The following is a 20,573-nucleotide window of genomic DNA, read 5'->3' as shown; positions in this document are numbered from 1 at the left end:
GCGGAGCACAGGCTCCGGACACGCAGGCTCAGCGGCCATGGCTCACGGGCCCAGCCGCTCTGCGGCACGTGGGATCCCCCCAGACCGGGGCACGAACCTGCGTCCCCCACATCGGCAGGCAGACTCCCAACCACTGTGCCACCAGGGAAGCCCATCTTTGCTTCATTTTATGGTGACCCAGGAAGTTCTGCCTTTTCTCGGGGAGGTTGGTGACTCTTGCTGGTGGGTATATACATGGGAATTTAGAGACCAGTCTTTTTCTAAGTATCAGTTTACTTCTTAAATGAAAAAACACCTACCAATTACCATTAGGGTCTGTAGTTATATGAACAGATGACAAATGTCAGAGAAACTTTCATAAATATCACAGAAAACATGGATCCAAAACTCCTGTCAAAGCATGCAGGGTTTATGCTCAGGTTTGGGTCATGCGGACTGTGACCCTGAAGCCTGGACACACCCTGTGCAAAGCTCCACATGGCATCTGAGGGTCATCCCCACATATATATGTTCAGTCTAAGGCATGTACACGTGGTGATCCATTCTTCACACAAATACATTTGATCACACAGGTTAAATTCTGCCAGTGAGTAACACCCCCTCCCCCCCAGCCCAACAGCCTGATTCAAGAAGACTTTCTTCCAAGAACTGCAGAGGGTGGGTGGGAAGTCGAGGCCCCGGCAGCCTGGGTGTGATGTGAGGACTGTGCTGGCAGGACCACAGGGCCCCAGAGGCTCCTTACCACCTTAGGCCTGAATGGAGGGTCAATCTCCTTCCTTTCCAGCTCTTCCCAGTTGATCTCCCGAAACAACGGGTGCTGGCGGATGTCTCCCCTCACCCCCAGGCGCTTTTCAGGTTCTCTTACGAAGAGCTGAAAGGGAGCAGAAGGGGAGCAGTTACTTCTCAAGGGATGAACCAGGCCCCTGGGAGGCAGGACCGCACGCACTTGACTCCACTAAGAGAAGGGCCCGGCTTTTGCCACCTGATTTCCGAACCTTGTTTTTCTACCAACCACCATAAACTATCAACTCAAGTCAAACCAGCAGCAACAAGTCAACTAACTGAATATTCCAGAGTCTGGGCTTTGCTCTAGAAGTGCAATATTTTGAGTTATCTACACCTGGATCGAAATCAGCTTTGCCCTGTGTTGTTATTCATGGGACCTGGCAAGTTGCAGAGTCAGTTCTCTCATCAGTAAGATGAGGGAAGTATTCTCCTCACAGGGCTGTTTTGTGGGTTAAAACAACAACAACAATACACACACACACACACACGCACACACACACACACACACACACACAGAGGTGTGTGCTAATTCCTGGTCTGTAGAACCCAACAGCAGAAAGTCAGTGACCAATGTGTTTGTTGTTTGGTTTACTGTCCATCGATCAAGTTTGATTTCTTTAAAAGTTGCTTTCTTAGGATTACAGTCTTGCTCTAAAGAAAAGCACACTTCAGGTGTGACATAAACTAGCCCCTGACGATCAGCTTTGTATTTTGTAAGGCATCTGAGTATCCAGAATCACTCTTCATTCCTGCAAACCTGCTGGACACTAATACTTTATTCAAATCATCTTTAATCATCTCTGACCCATTACGTATGTATTTCCTCTTTGTGTGCTCCCCTCTCCTATTACTTTCCCCCATGAGGTCAAAATGAACATTGGCCAGCACAGGAAAGAAACCTGGAAACTCTTCAAACTTAAATAAAACACGTCAAGGGCTTTACGGAAGTAGGAGAGTCCTAGAATAGTCTCGGGTCCTGGGGGTCTGGATCAGCTAGATGTTTATGTATCAAGTAACTGCTTATTACAGGGTATCACACGGAGACTCTGAGTCTTGAAAACAGAATCCAAGTCAAGTGCAGTGATTTTCCACGAAGTTCTGGCGGGACTGGACCTCCATTTGCATCTACATTGCATGAACCTCTTGCTTATACCTCTCATAAGAAGAGTCAGTCTTATGTGTAGTCAAAATCTTCAAAAGCTCTAGTCTATAATCACTAACTAACTAATTAACTACCATGCTGTAGCAAAGTGGAGATTTTTTTTCTTTCTTTTTTTTTAATTAGGAGACTCCTCTTAAAGCCCAAGTGAGACCTCATGCGACCACCTAGTATATCCAAGTGGTAAATTGTTGGAATGGCCCCAGCTTCCTTTCCCCTTTTTCATATGGAGGCCACTGAGGCCCCTCTATGGAAGCTTAGGGTTCCAAAGCACCCCATTAGAAAATCACTGCAGAGTGGATATGACATGAGACTGTCATTCAAGAGGCTTACTACCGACGTGGCCTGGGGCAAGTTTTCTGAGTCTCAGTTCCCTCACCTGTAAAGTGAAGGGTCAGACAAGGTGGTCCTTATGTCCAGTGAGTCCTAACATCCCCTGAACCCCTGGGCCCGTCTTCCAGGCTCCCTGCAATGCTGACACTCGTCCTCTGATTTCACTGTGACCTTCTCTTCCATCTGGACACGTCTACTCATTGAATATGCATCTGCCTTTCCCACCCCTGCCCTTCACCAATGACATTTCCGTCTTGCCAGGGTTTCCCTCTCCCCACATCCACTCCCATTTCTTCCTCTTCCTCTTTAAATCCTGACTCACCTGTCAGGATTCAGCTTACACCCCCCTCTTCTCTGTGAAGCTTTCTTTGATTACCTCCACCCATGGTGAGCTCTCTCTCCTCAAGTCATATTCACATGGTTGGTTACATCACTCATCCCACCCAATGTCCCTTGAGAGTCAGGTCTTGTGCTAGAGGCCTCATCGAGACCATCTTGACTTTAAAGGCAGATTCTAAAAGCAGAAAGCTTTTAGAAACTGAGGCTCAGAGTAATTAAGTAACTTGTTCAAGACCAGGGGTCTAGCCAGCAGTAGAGCCTAAATGATGAGCAACCCCTTCCTACTTCTGGTTTTGGATGGTCTCTCCTCTGTGGTCCACAGATCACCTCCCTTCCACTAAAGGAAATTAGCACACTGTGTGTGTGTGTGTGTATTTAAAGACTGTCTTTCCTGCTGTAGTGTAAGCTCTGGAAGGCAGATATCATTTATGTTTCTGTTTCTTACAGAATCCAGCCCAGTGCCATGTACAAAGCAGACACTCACTAAATGTTTGTTGAATGCATGAGTAAGCTGTCTTTCTACTTTTTTTCCAGATTATGTGTCTTAAAGTCTCTTCTGTTAGTCTCTTGGTTTCAGCATATAGAACAGCCTAGAGAAAAGTTCACAGTAAAGCACATTTTCCTATAGACTCAGACACCAGCAAGAGTCAAGAGAGGGAACAGCAGATTGATGCTTTCAGGAGAAGAGGGAATAAGTGACTTGCCCCCCATCCCTTGCCTTGAAATGATCCTGATAAATGATCGACTTCCACTTCTTAAGGACATTTTGATGAAGCAAGGTTAGAGAGAAGGTGCGAGTGCCCCATGAACAAGCCGAAACCCAGCCTCGTGTTGTTACAATTAAATGCTTCAGGGAATCAGGTTAGAAGTGTGCATGTGCTAGGTTTCCTGTTAGTTTTCCCCAGTAACATGCGGCATTTGTTCCAAGAGGATCGTGACAAAGAGCCTCCTGAGCCTGGTATACGTACCTGTGAAATTAAAAAAGAATTTTTTTTAAGATAAAATGTATAATGAGTAGATAGTATGATCTCCAGCCTCGAGACTCAAAATCCTTTCCCGTTTTGCACAGACGAGTGAATTATCTTCTCTGCCCTGCAGCCAATCACCCCCCACCCTGGTCCTGAAGATGCCTGTTGACCTTACGGGAGGTCACTGTCTCTGCCACCGGCAGGCTGCACCGAAGGAATAAATGTTCATCAAAGAAAGACTTGATTTTTGTCCATAAAAGCTGTCAGAAGTGTGGTTTACACTTACAGGAAAAAGCACATCTCTGACATAAACGGCCAGGATACAGCTGGAGTTTGTTTAAATTTATTCGGCTATCTGGGCAAGAAAGCAGTGCTGGGCTGCTGGGGATGGACCCCCGCATCCCCCGGCTCAGCGCCTGTTACGGGAATCTCCCTCCCTCTTTAGTCCCCCTTCAGATGGCTCTTTCTACAAAAGGGAGAGGTATTTCTGTTTGCGATCATTCGTTTTCCATCATTTTCCAAACAAATGGACAGGACATCCTGGATGAATAAATGAGGAAGAAAGGGGCGTGTCTTTGACAATAGTCAACTGGACAGCAGTGTCCCAGCTGTAATTCTTTTTTTTTTTTTTGCGGTATGTGGGCCTCTCACTGTTGTGGCCTCTCCCGTTGCGGAGCACAGGCTCCAGACACGCAGGCTCAACGGCCATGGCTCACGGGCCCAGCCACTCTGCGGCATGTGGGATCTTCCCGGACCGGGGCACGAACCCGTGTCCCCTGCATCGGCAGGCGGACTCTCAACCACTGCGCCACCAGGGAAGGCCCCAGCTGTAATTCTTTAAAAATTTTTTTAAAAAAATTTTATACAATTTTTAAAGGTTACTTTCCATTTACAGTTATTACAAAATATTGGCCATATTCCCCATGCTGTACAATACATCCTTGAGTCTATCTTACACCAGTAGTTTGTGTCTCCCACTCGCTCACCCCCTCCCCACTGGTAACCAGTAGTTTGTTCTTTATATCTGTGACTCTGCTTCTTTTTTGTTATATTCAATAGTTTTTTGTAATGTTAAGATTCCACATATAAGTGATATCATACAGTATTTGTCTTTCTCTGTCTGACTTACTTCACTTAGCATAATGCCCTCTAAGTCCATCCATGTTGTTGCAAACGGCAAAATTTCATTCTTTTGCATGGCTGAGTAGTATTCCATTGTGCATGTGCATGTGTGTGTGTTTATATATATATATATATATATATATATATATATATATATAAAAAATATATATAATCTTGTTTATTATTCATCTGTTGATGAACACTTAGGTTGCTTCCATGTCTTGGCTATTGTAAATAGTGCTGCTATGAACACTGGGGTGCATGTATCTTCTTGAATTCGTGTTTTTCTTTTTTTTTCGGATATATACCCAGGAGTGGAACTGCTGGCTCATGTGGTAGTTCTATTTTTCGTTTTCTGAGAAACCTCCATACTGTTTTTCACAGTGGCTGCACCCATTTACGTTCCCACCAACAGTATACTAGAGCTCCTTTTTCTCCACATGTTCGCCAACATTTGTTATTTGTGTTCTTTTTGATCATGGCCATTCTGACAGGTGTGAGGCGATATCTCATCGTGGTTTTGATTTACAGTTCCTTGATTAGTTTGATTTGTAGTTCCTTGATTAGCACATTCTTTGAATGTGCTTGTTGGCCATCCTCATTTCCTCTTTGGAAAATGCCTTCTGCCCAATCTTTTAATCGGGTTGGTTCTTTTTTTTTTTGCTTTTGTTTTGTTGTTTTTGATATTAAGTTGTATGAGCTGTTTATACGTGCTGGATATTAATCTCTCATTGGTCATACAATTTGCAAATATCTTCCCCCATTTGGTAGGCCGTCGTTTCGTTTTGTCGACTGTTTCCTTTCCAGCTGTAATTCTGGACGGAGCACAGCCTTTCGTGATGTGCACGTGTTCAGCGCACTACGTGCATCCATGCCCTTTGAGGGCTAAAGAGGTTGAAGTCTGGTACTGACACCACTGCTGTTACAGAGGCTGATGAATACTCTTTGCTTAGCGTTTCCAGAGGACCCGTTACTTCTGGCTTTCAGAACATTATGTAAAATTCCCTAGAGGTGGTTTTTCTAGAAATCATAGATCACCTTTGATTTTTGCAGAAAAGGGAACTCAGGGCTGTGGGGGCTCTTGGATTAAAATCAGAGCACAGGAGGTACAGGGGCAACTAGAAGCCAGTCTCACAACCAGCACATTGCTGGGTGGCCACGAATTTTTATCAGCCCAGCTCCTGGAAAACGGACAGCTGTCTTCTTCATGGACAAGAACAGAGAATTTTTATTAACTCACAGGAGAAAGAATAAGCCCAGACTCTTCCACGTGGGTTTAAAACCTCTTTCACCAGCGAGTCCTTTTTCTTCACCATTTTTATCCTTAACTGTCTTGGTCTCTGCTCTAGTCACCAAATTCACTTTCTACTCTCACAGCAAATCTTCCTGGCCACTGAAACTGCAGCTGACTCTCTTTTTTTTTTTTTTCCTCTCACATTTGCTGGAATTTAGCCTTAGATGTAGTTTTGTTTTTCAACTTTTTATTTTGAAATAATTATAGTGTCTCAGTCTGCTTGGGCTGAGACTGGGAAGCTTAAAGAGCACACATTTATTTCTCATGGTTCTGGGGGTGAGAAGTCCAAGATCTAGGTGCTGACATGGTCAGTTTCTGGTGAGACGTCTGTCCCCGGCTTGTAGATGACTGTCTTCTTGTTGAGTGCTCACATGGCCTTTTCCTTTTTATTTATTTTTAAGTTTATTTATTTACTTGTTTTCTTATTAGTCATACTTTTTATGTGTGTGTGTGGTACGCGGGCATCTCACTGTTGTGGCCTCTCCCATTGTGAAGCACAGGCTCTGGACGCACAGGCTCAGCGGCCGTGGCTCACGGGCCCAGCCGCTCCGCGGCACGTGGGATCTTCCCAGACCGGGGCACGAACCAGTGTCCCCTGCATTGGCAGGTGGACTCCCAACCACTGCGCCACCAGGGAAACCCTAGTCATACATTTTATACACATCAGTGTATACATGTCAATCCCAATCTCCCAATTAATCACACCTCACCCCTGCGGCTTTCCCCCCTTAGTGTCCATACGTTTGTCCTCTACATCTGTGTCTCTCTTTCTGCTCTGAAAACCAGTTCATCTGTACCATTTTCTAGGTTCCACATATATGTGTTAAAATATGATATTTGTTTTTCTCTTTCTGACTTACTGCACTCTGTATGACAGTCTCTAGATCCATCCACGTCTCTACAAATGACCCAATTTCGTTCCTTTTTATGGCTGAGTAATATTCCATTGTATATATGTACCACATCTTCTTTATCCATTTGTCAGTCGATGGGCATTTAGGTTGCTTCCATGAACTGGCTATTGTAAATAGTGCTGCAGTGAACATTGGGGTGCATGTGTCTTTTTGAATTATGGTTTTCTCAGGGTATATGCCCAGTAGTGGCATTTCTGGGTCGTATGGTTGTTCTATTTTTAGCTCTTTAAGGAATCTCCATACTGCTCTCCATAGTGGCTGTATCAATTTACATTCCCACCAACAGGGTAAGAGGGTTCCCTTTTCTCCACACCCTCTCCAGCATTTGTTGTATGTAGATTTTCTGATGATGCCCATTCTAACTGGTGTGAGGTGATACCTCACTGTAGTTTTGATTTGCATTTCTCTAATAATTAGTGATGTTGAGCAGCTTTTCATGTGCTTCTTGGCCATCTGTATGTCTTCTTTGGAGAAATGTCTATTTAGGTCTTCTGCCCATTTTTGGATTGGGTTGTTTGTTTCTTTAATATTGAGCTGCATGAGCTGTTTATATATTTTGGAGATTAATCCTTTGTCCGATGATTCGTTTGCAAATATTTTCTCCCATTCTGAGGAGAAAATGGTTTCCTTTGCTGTGCAAAAGCTTGTCTTGTTTATGGTTTCCTTTGCTGTGCGAAAGCTTTTAAGTTTCATTAGGTCTCACTTGTTTATTTTTGTTCTTATTTCCATTACTCTAGGAGGTAGATCAAAAAATACCTTGCTGTGATTTATGTCAAAGAGTGTTCTTCCTATGTTTTCCTCTAAGAGTTTTATAATGCCCAGTCTTACATTTAGGTCTCTAATCCATTTTGAGTTTATTTTTGTGTATGGTGTTAGGGAGTGTTCTAATTTCATTCTTTTACATGTAGCTGTGCAGTTTTCCCAGCACCACTTATTGAAGAGACGGTCTTTTCTCTACTGTATATCCTTGCCTCCTTTGTCATAGATTAGTTGACCATAGGTGTGTGGGTTTATGTCTGGGCTTTCTATCCTGTTCCACTGATCTATGTTTCTGTTTTTGTGCCAGTACTATGTTGTCTTGATTACTGTTGCTTTGTAGTACAGTCTGAAGTCAGGGAGTCTGATTCCTCCAGCTCCGTTTTTTTTTCCCTCAAGACTGCTTTGGCTCTTTGGGGTATTTTGTGTCTCCATACAAATTTTAAGATTTTTTTGTTCTAGTTCTGTAAAAAATGCCATTGGTAATTTGATAGGGATGGCACTGAATCTGTAGATTGCTTTGGGTAGTAGAGTCATTTTCACAATATTGATTCTTCCAATCCAAGAACATGGTGTATCTCTCCATCTGTTGGTATCATTTTTAATTCTTTCATCAGTGTCTTATAGTTTTCTGCATACAGGTCTTTTGTCTCCCTAGGTAGGTTTATTCCTAGGTATTTTATTCTTTTTGTTGCAATGGTAAAAGGGAGTGTTTCCTTAATTTCTCTTTCAGATTTTTCATCATTAGTGTATAGGAATGCAAGAGATTTCTGTGCATCAACTTTGTATCCTGCTACTTTACCAAATTCATTGATTAGCTCTAGTAGTTTTCTGGTGGCATCTTTAGGATTCTCTGTGTATACTATCATGTCATCTGCAAACAGTGACAGTTTTACTTCTTCTTTCCCAATTTGTATTCCTTTTATTTCTGTTTCTTCTCTGATTGCTGTGGCTTGGACTTCCAAAACTATGCTGAATAATAGTGGTGAGAGTGGACATCCTTGTCTCGTTCCTGATCTTAGAGGAAATGCTTTGTTTTTCACCACTGAGAATGATGTTTGCTGTGGGTTTGTCGTATATGGCCTTTATTATGTTGAGGTATGTTCCCTCTATGCCCACTTTCTGGAGAGTTTTTATCATATATGTGTGTTGAATTTTGTCGAAAGCTTTTTCTGCATCTATTGAGATGATCATATGGTTATTATTCTTCAATTTGTTAATATGGTGTATCACATTGATTGATTTGCATATATCGAAGAATCCTTGCATCTTTGGGATAAATCCCACTTGATCATGGTGTATGATCCTTTGAATGTGTTGTTGGATTCTGTTTGCTAGTATTTTGTTGAGGATTTTTGCATCTGTATTCATCAGTGATACTGGTCTGTAATTTTCTTTTTTTGTAGTATCTTTGTCTGGTTTTGGTATCAGGGTGATGGTGGCCTCACAGAATGAGTTTGGGAGTGTTCCTTCCTCTGCAGTTTTTTGGAAGAGTTTGAGAAGGATGGGTGTTAGCTCTTCTCTAAATGTTTGATAGAATTCACCTGTGAAGCCATCTGGTCCTGGACTTTTGTTTGTTGGAAGATTTTTAATCACAGTTTCAATTTCATTACTTGTGATTGGTCTGTTCATATTTTCTATTTCTTCCTGGTTCAGTCTTGGAAGTTTATACCTTTCTAAGAATTTGTCCATTTCTTCCAGGTTGTCCATTTTATTGGCATAGAGTTGCCTGAAGGCAACTCTTAGGATGCTTTGTATTTCTGCGGTGTCTGTTGTAACTTCTCCTTTTTCATTTCTAGTTTTATTGATTTGAGTCCTCTCCCTCTTTTTCTTGATGAGTCTATCTAATGGTTTATCAATTTTGTTTATTGTCTCAAAGAACCAGCTTTTAGTTTTATTGATGTTTGCTATTGTTTTCTTTGTTTCTATTTCATTTATTTCTGCTCTGATCTTTATGATTTCTTTCCTTCTGCTAACTTTGGGTTTTGTTTGTTCTTCTTTCTCTAGTTCCCTTGGGTGTAACATTAGATTGTTTATTTGAGATTTTTCTTGTTTCTTGAGGTAGGCTTGTATAGCTATAAACTTCCCTCTTAGAACTGCTTTTGCTGCATCCCATAGGTTTTGGATTGTCGTGTTTTCATTGTCATTTGTCTCCAGGTATTTTTTGAATTCGACTTTGATTTCTCCAGTGATCTCTTGGTTATTTAGTAACGTACTGTTTAGCCTCCATGTGTTTGTGTTTTTTACGGTTTTTTTTCCCTGTAATTGATTTGTAATCTCATAGCATTGTGGTCAGAAAAGATGGTTGATATGATTTCAGTTTTCTTAAATTTACTGAGGCTTGATTTGTGACCCAAGATGTGATCTATCCTGGAGAATGTTCCATGAGCACTGGAGAAGAAAGTGTAATCTGCTGTTTTTGGATGGAATGTCCTATAAATATCAATTAAATCTATCTGGTCTGTGGTGTCATTTAAAGCTTGTGTTTCCTTATTAATTTTCTGTTTGGATGATCTGTCCATTGGTGTAAGTGAGGTGTTAAAGTCCCCCACTAGTATTGTGTTACTGTCGATTTCCTTTTTTAGAGCTGTTAGCAGTTGCCTTATGTATTGAGGTGTTCCTATGTTGGGTGCATATATATTTATAATTGTTATATCTTCCTCTTGGAATGATCCCTTGATAATTATGTAGTGTCCTTCCTCGTCTCTTGTAACATTCTTTATTTTAAAGTCTATTTTATCTGATATGAGTATTGCTACTCCAGCTTTCTTTTGATTTCCATTTGCATGGAATATCTTTTTCCATCCCCTCACTTTCAGCCTGTATGTGTCCCTAGGTCTGAAGTGGGTCTCTTGTAGACAGCATATATATGGGTCTTGTTTTTGTATCCATTCAGTGAGCCTGTGTCTTTTGGTTGGATCATTTAATCCATGCATGTTTAAGGTAATTATTGATATGTATGTTCCTATTATCATTTTCTTAATTATTATAGGTTTGTTTTTGTAGGTCCTTTTCTTCTCTTGCGTTTCCCACTTAGAGAAGTTCCTTTAGCACTTGTTGTATAGCTGGTTTGGTGGTGCTGAATTCTCTTAGCTTTTCCTTGTCTGTAAAGCTTTTGATTTCTCCATCGAATCTGAATGAGATCCTTGCTGGTGAGAGTAATCTTGGTTGTAGGTTCTTCCCTTTCATCACTTTAAGTATATATCATGCCATTCCCTTCTGGCTTGTAGAGTTTCTGCTGGGAAATCAACTGTTAACCTTATGGGAGTTCCCTTTTATGTTATTTGTCGTTTTCCCCTTGCTGCTTTCAATAATTTTTCTGTCTTTAATTTTTGCCAATTTGATTACTGTGTGTCTCGGCGTGTTTCTCCTTGGGTTTATCCTGTATGGGATTCTCTGCACTTCCTGGACTTGGGTGGCTATTTCCTTTCCCATGTTAGGGAAATTTTCGACTATAATCTCTTCAAATATTTTCTCAGGTCCTTTCTCTCTCTCTTCTCCTTCCGGGACCCCGATAATGCAAATGCTGTTACATTTAATGTTGTTCCAGAGGTCTCTTAGGCTGTCTTCATTTCTTTTCATTCTTTTTTCTTTATTCTGGTCTGCAGCAGTGAATTCCACCATTCTGTCTTCCAGGTCACTTATCCCTTCTCCCGCCTCAGTTATTCTGCTACTGATTCCTTCTAGGGTATTTTTCATTTCAGTTATTGTATTGTTCATCTCTGTTTGTTCTTTAATTCTTCTAGATCTTTGTTAACCATTTCTTGCATCTTCTTGATCTTTGCCTCCATTCTTTTTCTGAGGTCCTGGATCATCTTCACTATCATTATTCTGTATTCTTTTTCGGGAAGATTGCCTATCTCCATTTCATTTAGTTGTTTTTCTGGGGTTTTATCTTGTTCCTTCATCTGGTACGTAGCCCTCTGCCTTTTCATCTTGTCTGTCTTTCTGTGAATGTGGTTTTTGTTCCACAGGCTGCAGGATTGTAGTTCTTCTTGCTTCTGCTGTCCACCCCCTGGTGGATGAGGCTATCTAATAGGCTTGTGGAAGTTTCCTGATTGGAGGGAATGGTGGTGGGTAGAGCTGGCTTTTGCTCTGGTGGGCAGAGGTTAGTAAAAAACCTTTTCTTGGTGCATGTGTTTGGAGGGAGAGATCTCTCTCTCTCCCTCTTTTTATAAGGGCATTAATCCCATCATGGGGGCCCCACCCTCTTGACTTCATCTACACCTAATTACCGCCAAAAGGCCTCACCTCCTATAACCATCACATTGGGGGTTAGAAGAGTTCAGACCATACATATAGATTCACAGGAAGTTGGAAAGATAGTACAGAGATGACCTGTGTACCTTTTACCTAGTTTCCCCTAATGCTTCCATCATATATGGTGATACCACAATATCAAAACCAGTACACTGTGTGTGTCTTGTTCTATGTCATTTTATCACATGTGTAGGCCTAGGTAACCACCAGGACAAAAAGGATACAGAAAAGTCTCATCACCACAAAGATCTCCCTTGGGGTTCCCCTTTACAGTCATTCCCCTGCCTCTATGATCCCTAACCCCCGGCAACCACTGATCTGCTTTCCATCTCCACAGTGTTGTCCTTTCTAGAGTGTTAATACATACATGGACTCATACAGTATGTGATCTTTTGAGATTGGCTTTTTTTTTTTTTTCTTCACTCTGCTTAATGCCCTTGTGATCCAAGTTGCTGTATGAGTCAGTAGTTCCATCCTTTTAATTGCTGCATAATATTCCACACACACGACTTTGCAACTTTTCTCCTCCAACTGGAAGTAATCCTTTCCTCCTCCCCAGTCTTCCTCTCCTTTGGAAACCACCACTCCCAGCATCTTTCCCTGAACTTATTTCCATTACCTTCACCTGGTCCCAGTTAAGCCTTCACCACATCCTTGCCAGGTGTTCTCCCTTTGCTGAGCTGGGAGGAGCCGGGTTTGGGAGGCACAGCTGTTCAGCATTACGGTAAAGGTAGGTTGCAATGGTGGCTGCAGGGCCTCCAGACTCCCCAAGCTTTTTCCTCCTTTCCTTTTACCAGTGAGTTTTGATGGCCCAGGCCTTCTGAGTGCAGCCTTCATGCCATGGATTGAGCAGATGCCAGAGCTTTCACACCAGAAAGCAGCCGTGTGCAAGCCAGGAGGACTCTCACCAGAAACCCACCCTGCTGGGCCTGGATCTTGGACTTCCAGACTCCAGAACTGTGAGTAAACAAATTTCTGTTGTCCAAGCCGCCCAGTCTATGATATTTTGTTATGGCAGCTAGAGCCAACTAACATACCTCAATTAAATCCTTCCAAGAGCCAGTTAAAAGGAACATAGCCACTGTAACAATGCCTGAAGTTGCCCTTATGGAAAGCGAAATTGTTTTACGTTCCCATCCTGCTAACTTATTTTTACTCTTGTCCTCTCTCTTTTTTAAATTGGTTAATTATTAAATTAGCTTTCATTTTATAGACGTTTTGTCCAGTTATTAAAAGTGAATTTAATTGGCTGTTTGTGGAGTTCTCTAAGTTTATTCCTTGTTCGGATCAATTGGAAAGTGAAAGCTGAGGGGTACTGGCTCAGATTTTTAAATACCATCAGCCTTGGGCTGGGTCTCCTCCTGGGGCTTTGTCAGCACTTCAGAGTCAAGATCTTGATTCTTTAGGGAGAAGTCCACAGTTGCTGCAACATTTCAGATAACCCTAGACAAGCTGATAGCTGTATGAGAGAGGTAGAAGTGTTATGCCCTTTAAATTTAATTTTGAGTTCTTCATGAGAAAAAAGACGGGCTGGGTAATCTTATAAGTTTGGATTTAAATTTCATTGATAGCGTCTGATGTTGAAAGATCTTATCCTAGCCCCCTTTTCATCGTAAGAAGAGCAGGGCTCAAAATTATTTCCCTAAATGACTTTTTTAAGCCAGGTGATATGAGTTGCCACAAATCAAAACCCTGTTTTGTTCAAAACGCCTGTATTCTCGGTCCACTTTAGATTTTCTGGGCCTTGGTAACACTTGTAGGTCTTTTTGATGCACATAGTTGCTGGGAACAGCTCAATAAATGTAGGTGCTTACTATGATATGTAATTAGCATGAGTTTTTTTTTTTTTTTTTTTTTTTTTTTTTACAACTTGTTACAATCACACTGTAGATGGCATTTTGCATCTTCGAAAAAGGTAAACTGGGACTTAAAGTGTAAATCTTTAATGATGGCTTTCAGGTGCTTCCTCTGTCTCTGTGTTAGTTTGCCCTGGGAGCTCCTGGTTTATGGCTAGTGATTCTTGGAGTCTGGTTTACATATGTAGCTCTGGGTGCCAATTCTTAACTGATCCTGGGTTATCATGGGTGGTGTGTGACTCTGGCTTTGTTGGTAAATTCTGGAAATTGCTGCTAAGATGGTAACAGTCAAGGATTCAGGATGAAAAATACATCAGTGTTTCCCATGGACGCAGGTAGGGAACACGGCAGGAGAGCTGGTCTGCGTCCATTTGAAGGACCGCCTGTGAGACTGCTCACTCGGCAGGCAATGGGTCTCGCTGGGGTGGAGTATTGCCGGCTTAGAGTTTGGTACAGAAGCTAGGCTGTGGAATGGATTGAGCAGCCTGTACGTCAAAAGCTTCAGCTAAAAATGTTCCCAGTTATAGGTATTTCCAGAGCACCTGCTAGAATCCCATACAAAGCCTTGGCTTTATTTTATTTTATTATTATTTTTTTGGCCATGCTGAGCAGCTTGCAGCATCTTAGTTCCCTGACCGCGGATTGAACCCGGGCCACGACAGTGAAAAGTGCTGAGTCCTAACCACTGGACCACCAGGGAGGTCCCAAAGCCTTGGCTTTAAAACCCACCAGGTTCAAAGAGCAGGAAGCCCCTCAGCTGTATAAGAGCAGTCCTTTCTCCTTATAATCCCTCCAGCCTCTCTGTGTGTTTGGTCTGAAACAGAAACCCAAGAGCTGGAGAGGAAGAGAACATACATGCGGTAGACACACAATGACCATACTCCCTTCTCCAAGGTGAGTGGCTGCCAGCCATGAACTTGGCCAGAGGAAAGGGAGTGGGAGTCTTTTGAGTTAAGATTGATGTGATGACTTATATCTTGGACTGAACAGCTTTAATTTCTCAGCTGAGACAGTGTTTCATGACTTAGGAGTGACAAGAAGTTTGTCTTTTCCCCAAGAGTGAGCAGAAAGTTACACACCCTATCCAAGTCTTCATCCAGGGGCAGGGGAAGATTTTTAATGATAAGTTTCAGGTGTGCAGTACTATAATCCCTACAGAGTAATCACCACCAAAGTCTAGTTACCATCCATCACCATAGCGTTGACCCCCTTCACCCATTCTTTGCCCAATCTTCCCAAACCCCTAGTCGTCTGGGAACCACTAATCTGTTCTCTGGATCTATGAGCTTGTTTTTATTTTATTGTGTTTGTTCCCTGTTTTTTTTTTTTTTTTTTTTTTTAGATTCCACATGAGTGAAATCACATGGTATTTGTCTCTGTCTGACTTATTTCACGAACTTTAACACCCTCTAGGCCATCCATGGTGTTGTAAATGGCAAGATTCCATTTTTATGGCTGAGTAATATTCCATTGTGTATATATACTACATTTTCATCTATCCTTCCATTGATAAACACTTAGGTGGTTTCCATATCCTGGCTATTGTAAATAATGGACAGGGGTCCATATATCTTTTCCAACTAGTGTTCTCATGTTCTTTGAATAAATACCCAGAAGTGGAATACCATATGAGTGTATGGTAGTTCTATTCTTAACTTTCTGAGCAATCTCCATACTGTTCTCCATAGTGGCTCTACTGATTTACATTCCCACCAACAGTGCAGGAGGGTTCCCTTTTCTCCACCTTCTCTTCAGCACTTATTATCTCTTGTCTTCTTGATAAGAGCCATTCTCACAGGTGTGAGGTGATAGCTCATTGTGGTTTTGATTTGCATTTCCCTGATGAGTGATGTTGAGCACATTTTCATGTGCCTATTAGCCACCTGTATGTCTTTGAGAATTGTTTATTCAGATCCTCGTTTGTCCATTTTAAAATTGGGTTGTTTTTATTGTTGAGTTGTATGAGTTCTTTATATATTTTGGATATTAATCCCTTATCAGATACATGATTTGCAAGTGTCTTGTCCCATACAGAGTTTTCATTCTGATGATTTCGTTTGCTGTGCAGAAGCTTTTTAGTTTGATGTAGTCCCATATGTTTATCTTTGCTTTTGTTTCCCTTGCTTGTGGAGTCAGATCCCCGAAGACACTGCTAAGACTGATGCTGATGAAGTTATGGTCTATGTTTTCTTCTAGGAATTTTACAGTTTCAGGTGGACTGAATAAGTTGAATAGGGACTATGGGAAACAAATTTTAAGCCCAAAGTTGTTTATTCCACAGACCAATTACATCTCAAAGCAAGGCCATTCAAGAGTCATGGAACTGGTTTCTTTTGTAAATTATGCACGTGAGGGTCTATCTTATACTCGTTTTGATTTCTAATGTTCATCCTATTGGTACCTCAGTTAAAACAGATGGTGAGCATCCTCTTTAAATCTTGTTTGACACAATTACTGTTTACAATGTATAAATCAGAATTTAGAAATGAATGGGAACACTGATCAGAAAACCTAATACTAATCATATGAAGGTCTCCTTGACTTCACGTCTTACCTTCACTAAAAGGTCCTTAGCCTCCTTCTCGAGCCATCGTGGGTAAAAGGGGCTGTCCATGCGGATGGAGTGGAAGAGTTCCTCTTCATCTTGTCCATGGAAAGGTGACTGACCTATTAGCATCTCATAGAGAAGGACGCCAAAGGACCACCAGTCCACAGAATGATTGTACTTCTGACCCAGCAGGATCTGTGTGACCAAAAGGCAGAGACATAATGAATCAAAACGAGGTTGACTTGAAAACCCTGCATGGACTTTTCAAGGCCACTCAGGACATAACTGATGAAGACAGTGCATGGTTTTAGCAAAGATTACACTGAAAACTGTAGCTTTTGTGCAGTTAATGATTGGATAGAAATAAGTGGGCAGTACCAAAGCTAAGCAACATTTTTGAATTTCAACATCTTTCTCCCCCCACCCCTCCCCGTCCTTAAGCAAAACAACTAAATTGTACCATCAGCTCTTCATTGTCCTATCTGTGATGGGAGCCCATGGGTGGTAGATTCAGACCTAAGAGAGCTGATGCGTATCTAAGCCCTTCAGTGCCTCTGAGGTGAATATCAAAATCAAACCCATGTGTTTTATGGACTTCTATGGTCTTGAGTCTTTGCATAAAGTTCTGTAGCTAATCAAGCAGCCAAAGAGGTCATCTGACCAAGTCCACCCCTTAAACCTAACTGGTCACGGTTACGAAGAGTCAAATTTTGTGACTATGCCAAGAGGGACTAGGATAACAAGCTGATAGATATTTGTGAAAATAAAGATCAAGTTGCAAACAGAATTTTGCAGTCTGCCGCTGACTTCCAGTGTAAAAATGCTATCTACTGGCCTTAACTCAATATTTGAATACTGAGGTTAATTCTAAAGTAAAAAAAATAAACTTAGCCTTAAGGAATAGTGTAAAAGTAGACCCAGGGAGAATGATAAAGAAAATAAAGATGCACACACTGTGCAATCTTAGTTCAGGTACATTTGCCTTAAGTGGGGCCCGGTTCACACGCAATTCCCAGGATGTGCCACAAGGGAGAGCCCAAGGCAAACAGAAGCTGCTCTGAGCATCGCATCTTGGTAAGCAATTTCGTTTGGCGGATGAATGGAAAGAAATTTGGAAGGACAGGAGACAGCTGAGTGGAAATTAAGTCTTCCAAGGCTAGGGGATGTTAGTAAAGAATTTCAGTCTTAAGTTAGGAGAAAGAAGCAAAATGCCGATTCACACTCAGTTATACACTGTATGAACGGAAAGTCTGCAAATGCCTGCTGACGTGTACTGGGTGTTTCCCATACTTTGTGTTTATTTATAAGAACCTCTGGGGTAGGTGCTGTTATCCCTATTTAACAAAGGACGGTGACTGGACCTTGGGAGGTTATGTGTCTTCTTTAAGGTTTTGCCTGCTTACTGAGTTGAAAGCTATGTTCTGGAACCCTGGTCTTTTGGGATTTTACTACGTAATGTTCCTTTTCTATTATAATGTTTCCAGGATTTAAACTTCGATCTAATTCATGCTCGAATTAGTCTGTATTTTTAAAGAAATTGGTGTGGAAACAGTGGCTGGAGGGGCTCTTTTTCTGTCTCAGCCCCTGGTGCCTTCTTATGGCCATGCTCTCTTTTGTCCTGTTCTCTCCCCATCTTTACTCAAATAATTCAGATAATAATGATGTTACCACTTCACGTCAGAGTCCCTCTTTCTCTCTTAGAGCAAGAGAAAGCTACAGTTCCATCCACCTCTTGGAGCTAGTGATTTGAGGTCTGTACATGGCTCACCACATGATGTGCACAGAGGGGGAAGCGTCCTTAGAAACCAAGTGACCACCAATGCCTCTATGGCTCTGGTTTCCGAATGACTCCTGCTTTCTCCAGGGAGCTGCTTCTATGTACTGAAATTCCACCTGGACTCACTAAGTGGCTAGTAGATGTTAGAAAGTAGGGTGTCTCCCTATTTAACTATTTTCTATTCTTTGTCAAAATGAGTGTGGACCTCCAATTATACGTTAGACCCTCGGTCCTGTAACCGTGACACAGGGAACCACAGAGCTTTGGGGAAGGTCTCAGGAGATGTGGGCTGGTGAGGCTATTCCCTGGGTTGAGGGAGCACAGTCTGCTTTTTCATGCATCGCTCCTGATGCTGCCCTGAATGCACTTATTTTTTGTGTTTCGGGCCCTCCGCCCATATCATTGAGGTCCCCGGGGAGAGGGCAATGGGTCAGTGAGTGAGATAAAGGAAAAACTTCACAACGGAGATGACATGTGAGTGGAGCTTTGGAAAATGGGTAGGATTTTGATGGAAAAGGGAGAGGCTAGAGACAAGAGGCCCCATCTCCAGCACAAGTTCAGAGATGGGCATTTGGGGTGCATGTCTTGGTGTGGTCATTCATGGAACAGGTGATGGGTGCTCTGAGCTGTGGAAGAGGAGACTAGACACTAAGGTGGATGAATCATGGTCCTTAGCTGTGAGAAATTCAGTTTACTGGCAAATGGGATTACACATGGGCTGTGGGAGCACAGAGGAGGAAACAACTGATTATTCCAAGAAGCCAGAGGCACCTTCAGGGAGAAGATGACTTTGGAGATGGGAGTAAATCAGACCAAGGATTCCGAGGGCATGGCTAAGGGATATGAGAGAGAAAGAAACGGATGTCTCAGGACATATTAAGGACCTTCTCTTGGGGTTTTGGCTTGTACCCAGCTGACAATGGGGACTTCCTGAATATTTTTAAAGGCGTGTCGTGACAGGTCTTCCCGTTAGAGAGGTAGATCTGGTGACATGGTGGAACAGTGGCTCTCAGAACAGGGCACACACCCCAGGGAGCACCCAGACGGCATAACGCCGAGACACGGGAAGAAAATATTAGAACTTGTATTTATGCGAGTTTAAAAAATTCCAGTAGTGGCACTGATGCCCTCATTTAGAAATTTGACCAGTGACTAGGTTTCCCGAGGGAGGAACGGGAAGCCTCAGCTCGGGAGGAGTTGGTGGTGGCTTGGCTAGAGCATTCATCTTCGGCACATCATAAGGTGCGTCACTATTACAATTATTATCCTAAGGTGCGTCATTTGCGTTGCATGCCCAGTTAAGGGGATCGGTGGGTTCTGTTTCGATTAAACTCATTTTCGCAAAATGGAACGTCCTTAAAAAGTTATCTGCAAAAGAGACTTGGATTGAAGACCATGCTAATGATGCACAGCAGAAAATGGGAAGTGCAGAGAGTTTACTTACTCCTAGTACCAGCTCTTTGTCACATTATAACGAAGCTAAAAACAGTGACCATTTCATTAGTTGTGACAGTTCATTAGAAGCTGGCTAAATCAGAAAATATTGTTGTGCATTCTGGACTTACAGCCACTCTCTTCAGCCATGAACCTTGCCTTACGTACATACTGTAGCATCTATCTTACAGTGTGCCTTTGTGAGGGCTCTTTTTTTCGGCTATGAGCCAATAAAACCAGAAATTGAAAGAAATCAAGCAGACTTTTGAGTGCCAGAATCATAAAGTGTTAAACCAAGATTTTACAAAGTTATTTAGCCTCTTTATTTTAATAAAGCATAAAATGTACTATTAATAGAATACAACTTAGTTATTTAAAACTTTATTTCATCTTAAGTTCAGCCTGTTCCTTTTTCTGCATGTTTGATAACAGTCTATATTAGTTGGTGATAATGTATAATAGATACACATATGCTGGTGATGCTTTTTTAACTGATGAGGGAGCATGGTCAAAAAGTTTGAAAATATGTAAAGATGATGCACTGGCAGTTGGGTGGTCATAGAGAGGAAAGTCTGGGTAAAAAGGCATCACCAGGATCCAGACCAGAGGTGCTGAGGGCCTGGACCAGGGCAGCAACTGTAAGATGGGGTGGGATTGGAGAAGCTTGATTTAATCCCCAAAGGGATTCATTTTGAGGATCAAAAAAGAAGGGAGATTCTTAGTACAATCACAAGATTGGGGAGGCATGAAAACAGATGTGTGAACCCCTGAGGTCTATATTTAGAAGGTCTGGGTGTTTGGATTTGGGAGGGGTAAGAAGGAAGGCGAAGACTTGGAGGATTCCAGTTTTCTGGCTGGGTGACTGGATGGATGGATGTGTATGTCATTCATCCAGAAAGGGATAAAGGAGAAGGGTGTGTGCGTGTGTGTGTGTGTGTGTGTGGGGGGGGCAATTTCAACAGAGACTGGGTTTGGGATCTGTTATGATTGGATGGCCTGTGACAGTGAGTTGGAGATCTCAGCAGGA

General features: G+C 42.2%; 1 protein-coding gene across 3 annotated transcripts in view; it reads right to left on the bottom strand.

The window, feature by feature from the left end:
• Positions 1 to 20,573, bottom strand: part of PRKCQ (protein kinase C theta) — a 106,919-nt gene that overhangs the window by 5,431 nt on the left and 80,915 nt on the right. For 2 of the 3 annotated variants that reach the window (XM_007465811.1, XM_007465813.1), the window contains 2 exons: positions 16,342 to 16,530; positions 743 to 871 (listed from right to left, as the gene is read on the bottom strand). In XM_007465811.1, coding sequence (XP_007465873.1) covers positions 743 to 871; positions 16,342 to 16,530 — 318 coding nt within the window. The remainder of the gene's footprint in view (positions 1 to 742; positions 872 to 16,341; positions 16,531 to 20,573) is intronic. The other variant, XM_007465812.1, reaches the window with a different exon arrangement.

Source organism: Lipotes vexillifer, unplaced genomic scaffold (genome assembly GCF_000442215.2).
Source record: "Lipotes vexillifer unplaced genomic scaffold, Lipotes_vexillifer_v1.1 scaffold7, whole genome shotgun sequence".
In the NCBI taxonomy this organism is placed as follows: Eukaryota; Metazoa; Chordata; class Mammalia; order Artiodactyla; family Lipotidae; genus Lipotes; species Lipotes vexillifer.
This window is presented reverse-complemented; position numbering and strand designations above follow the sequence as displayed.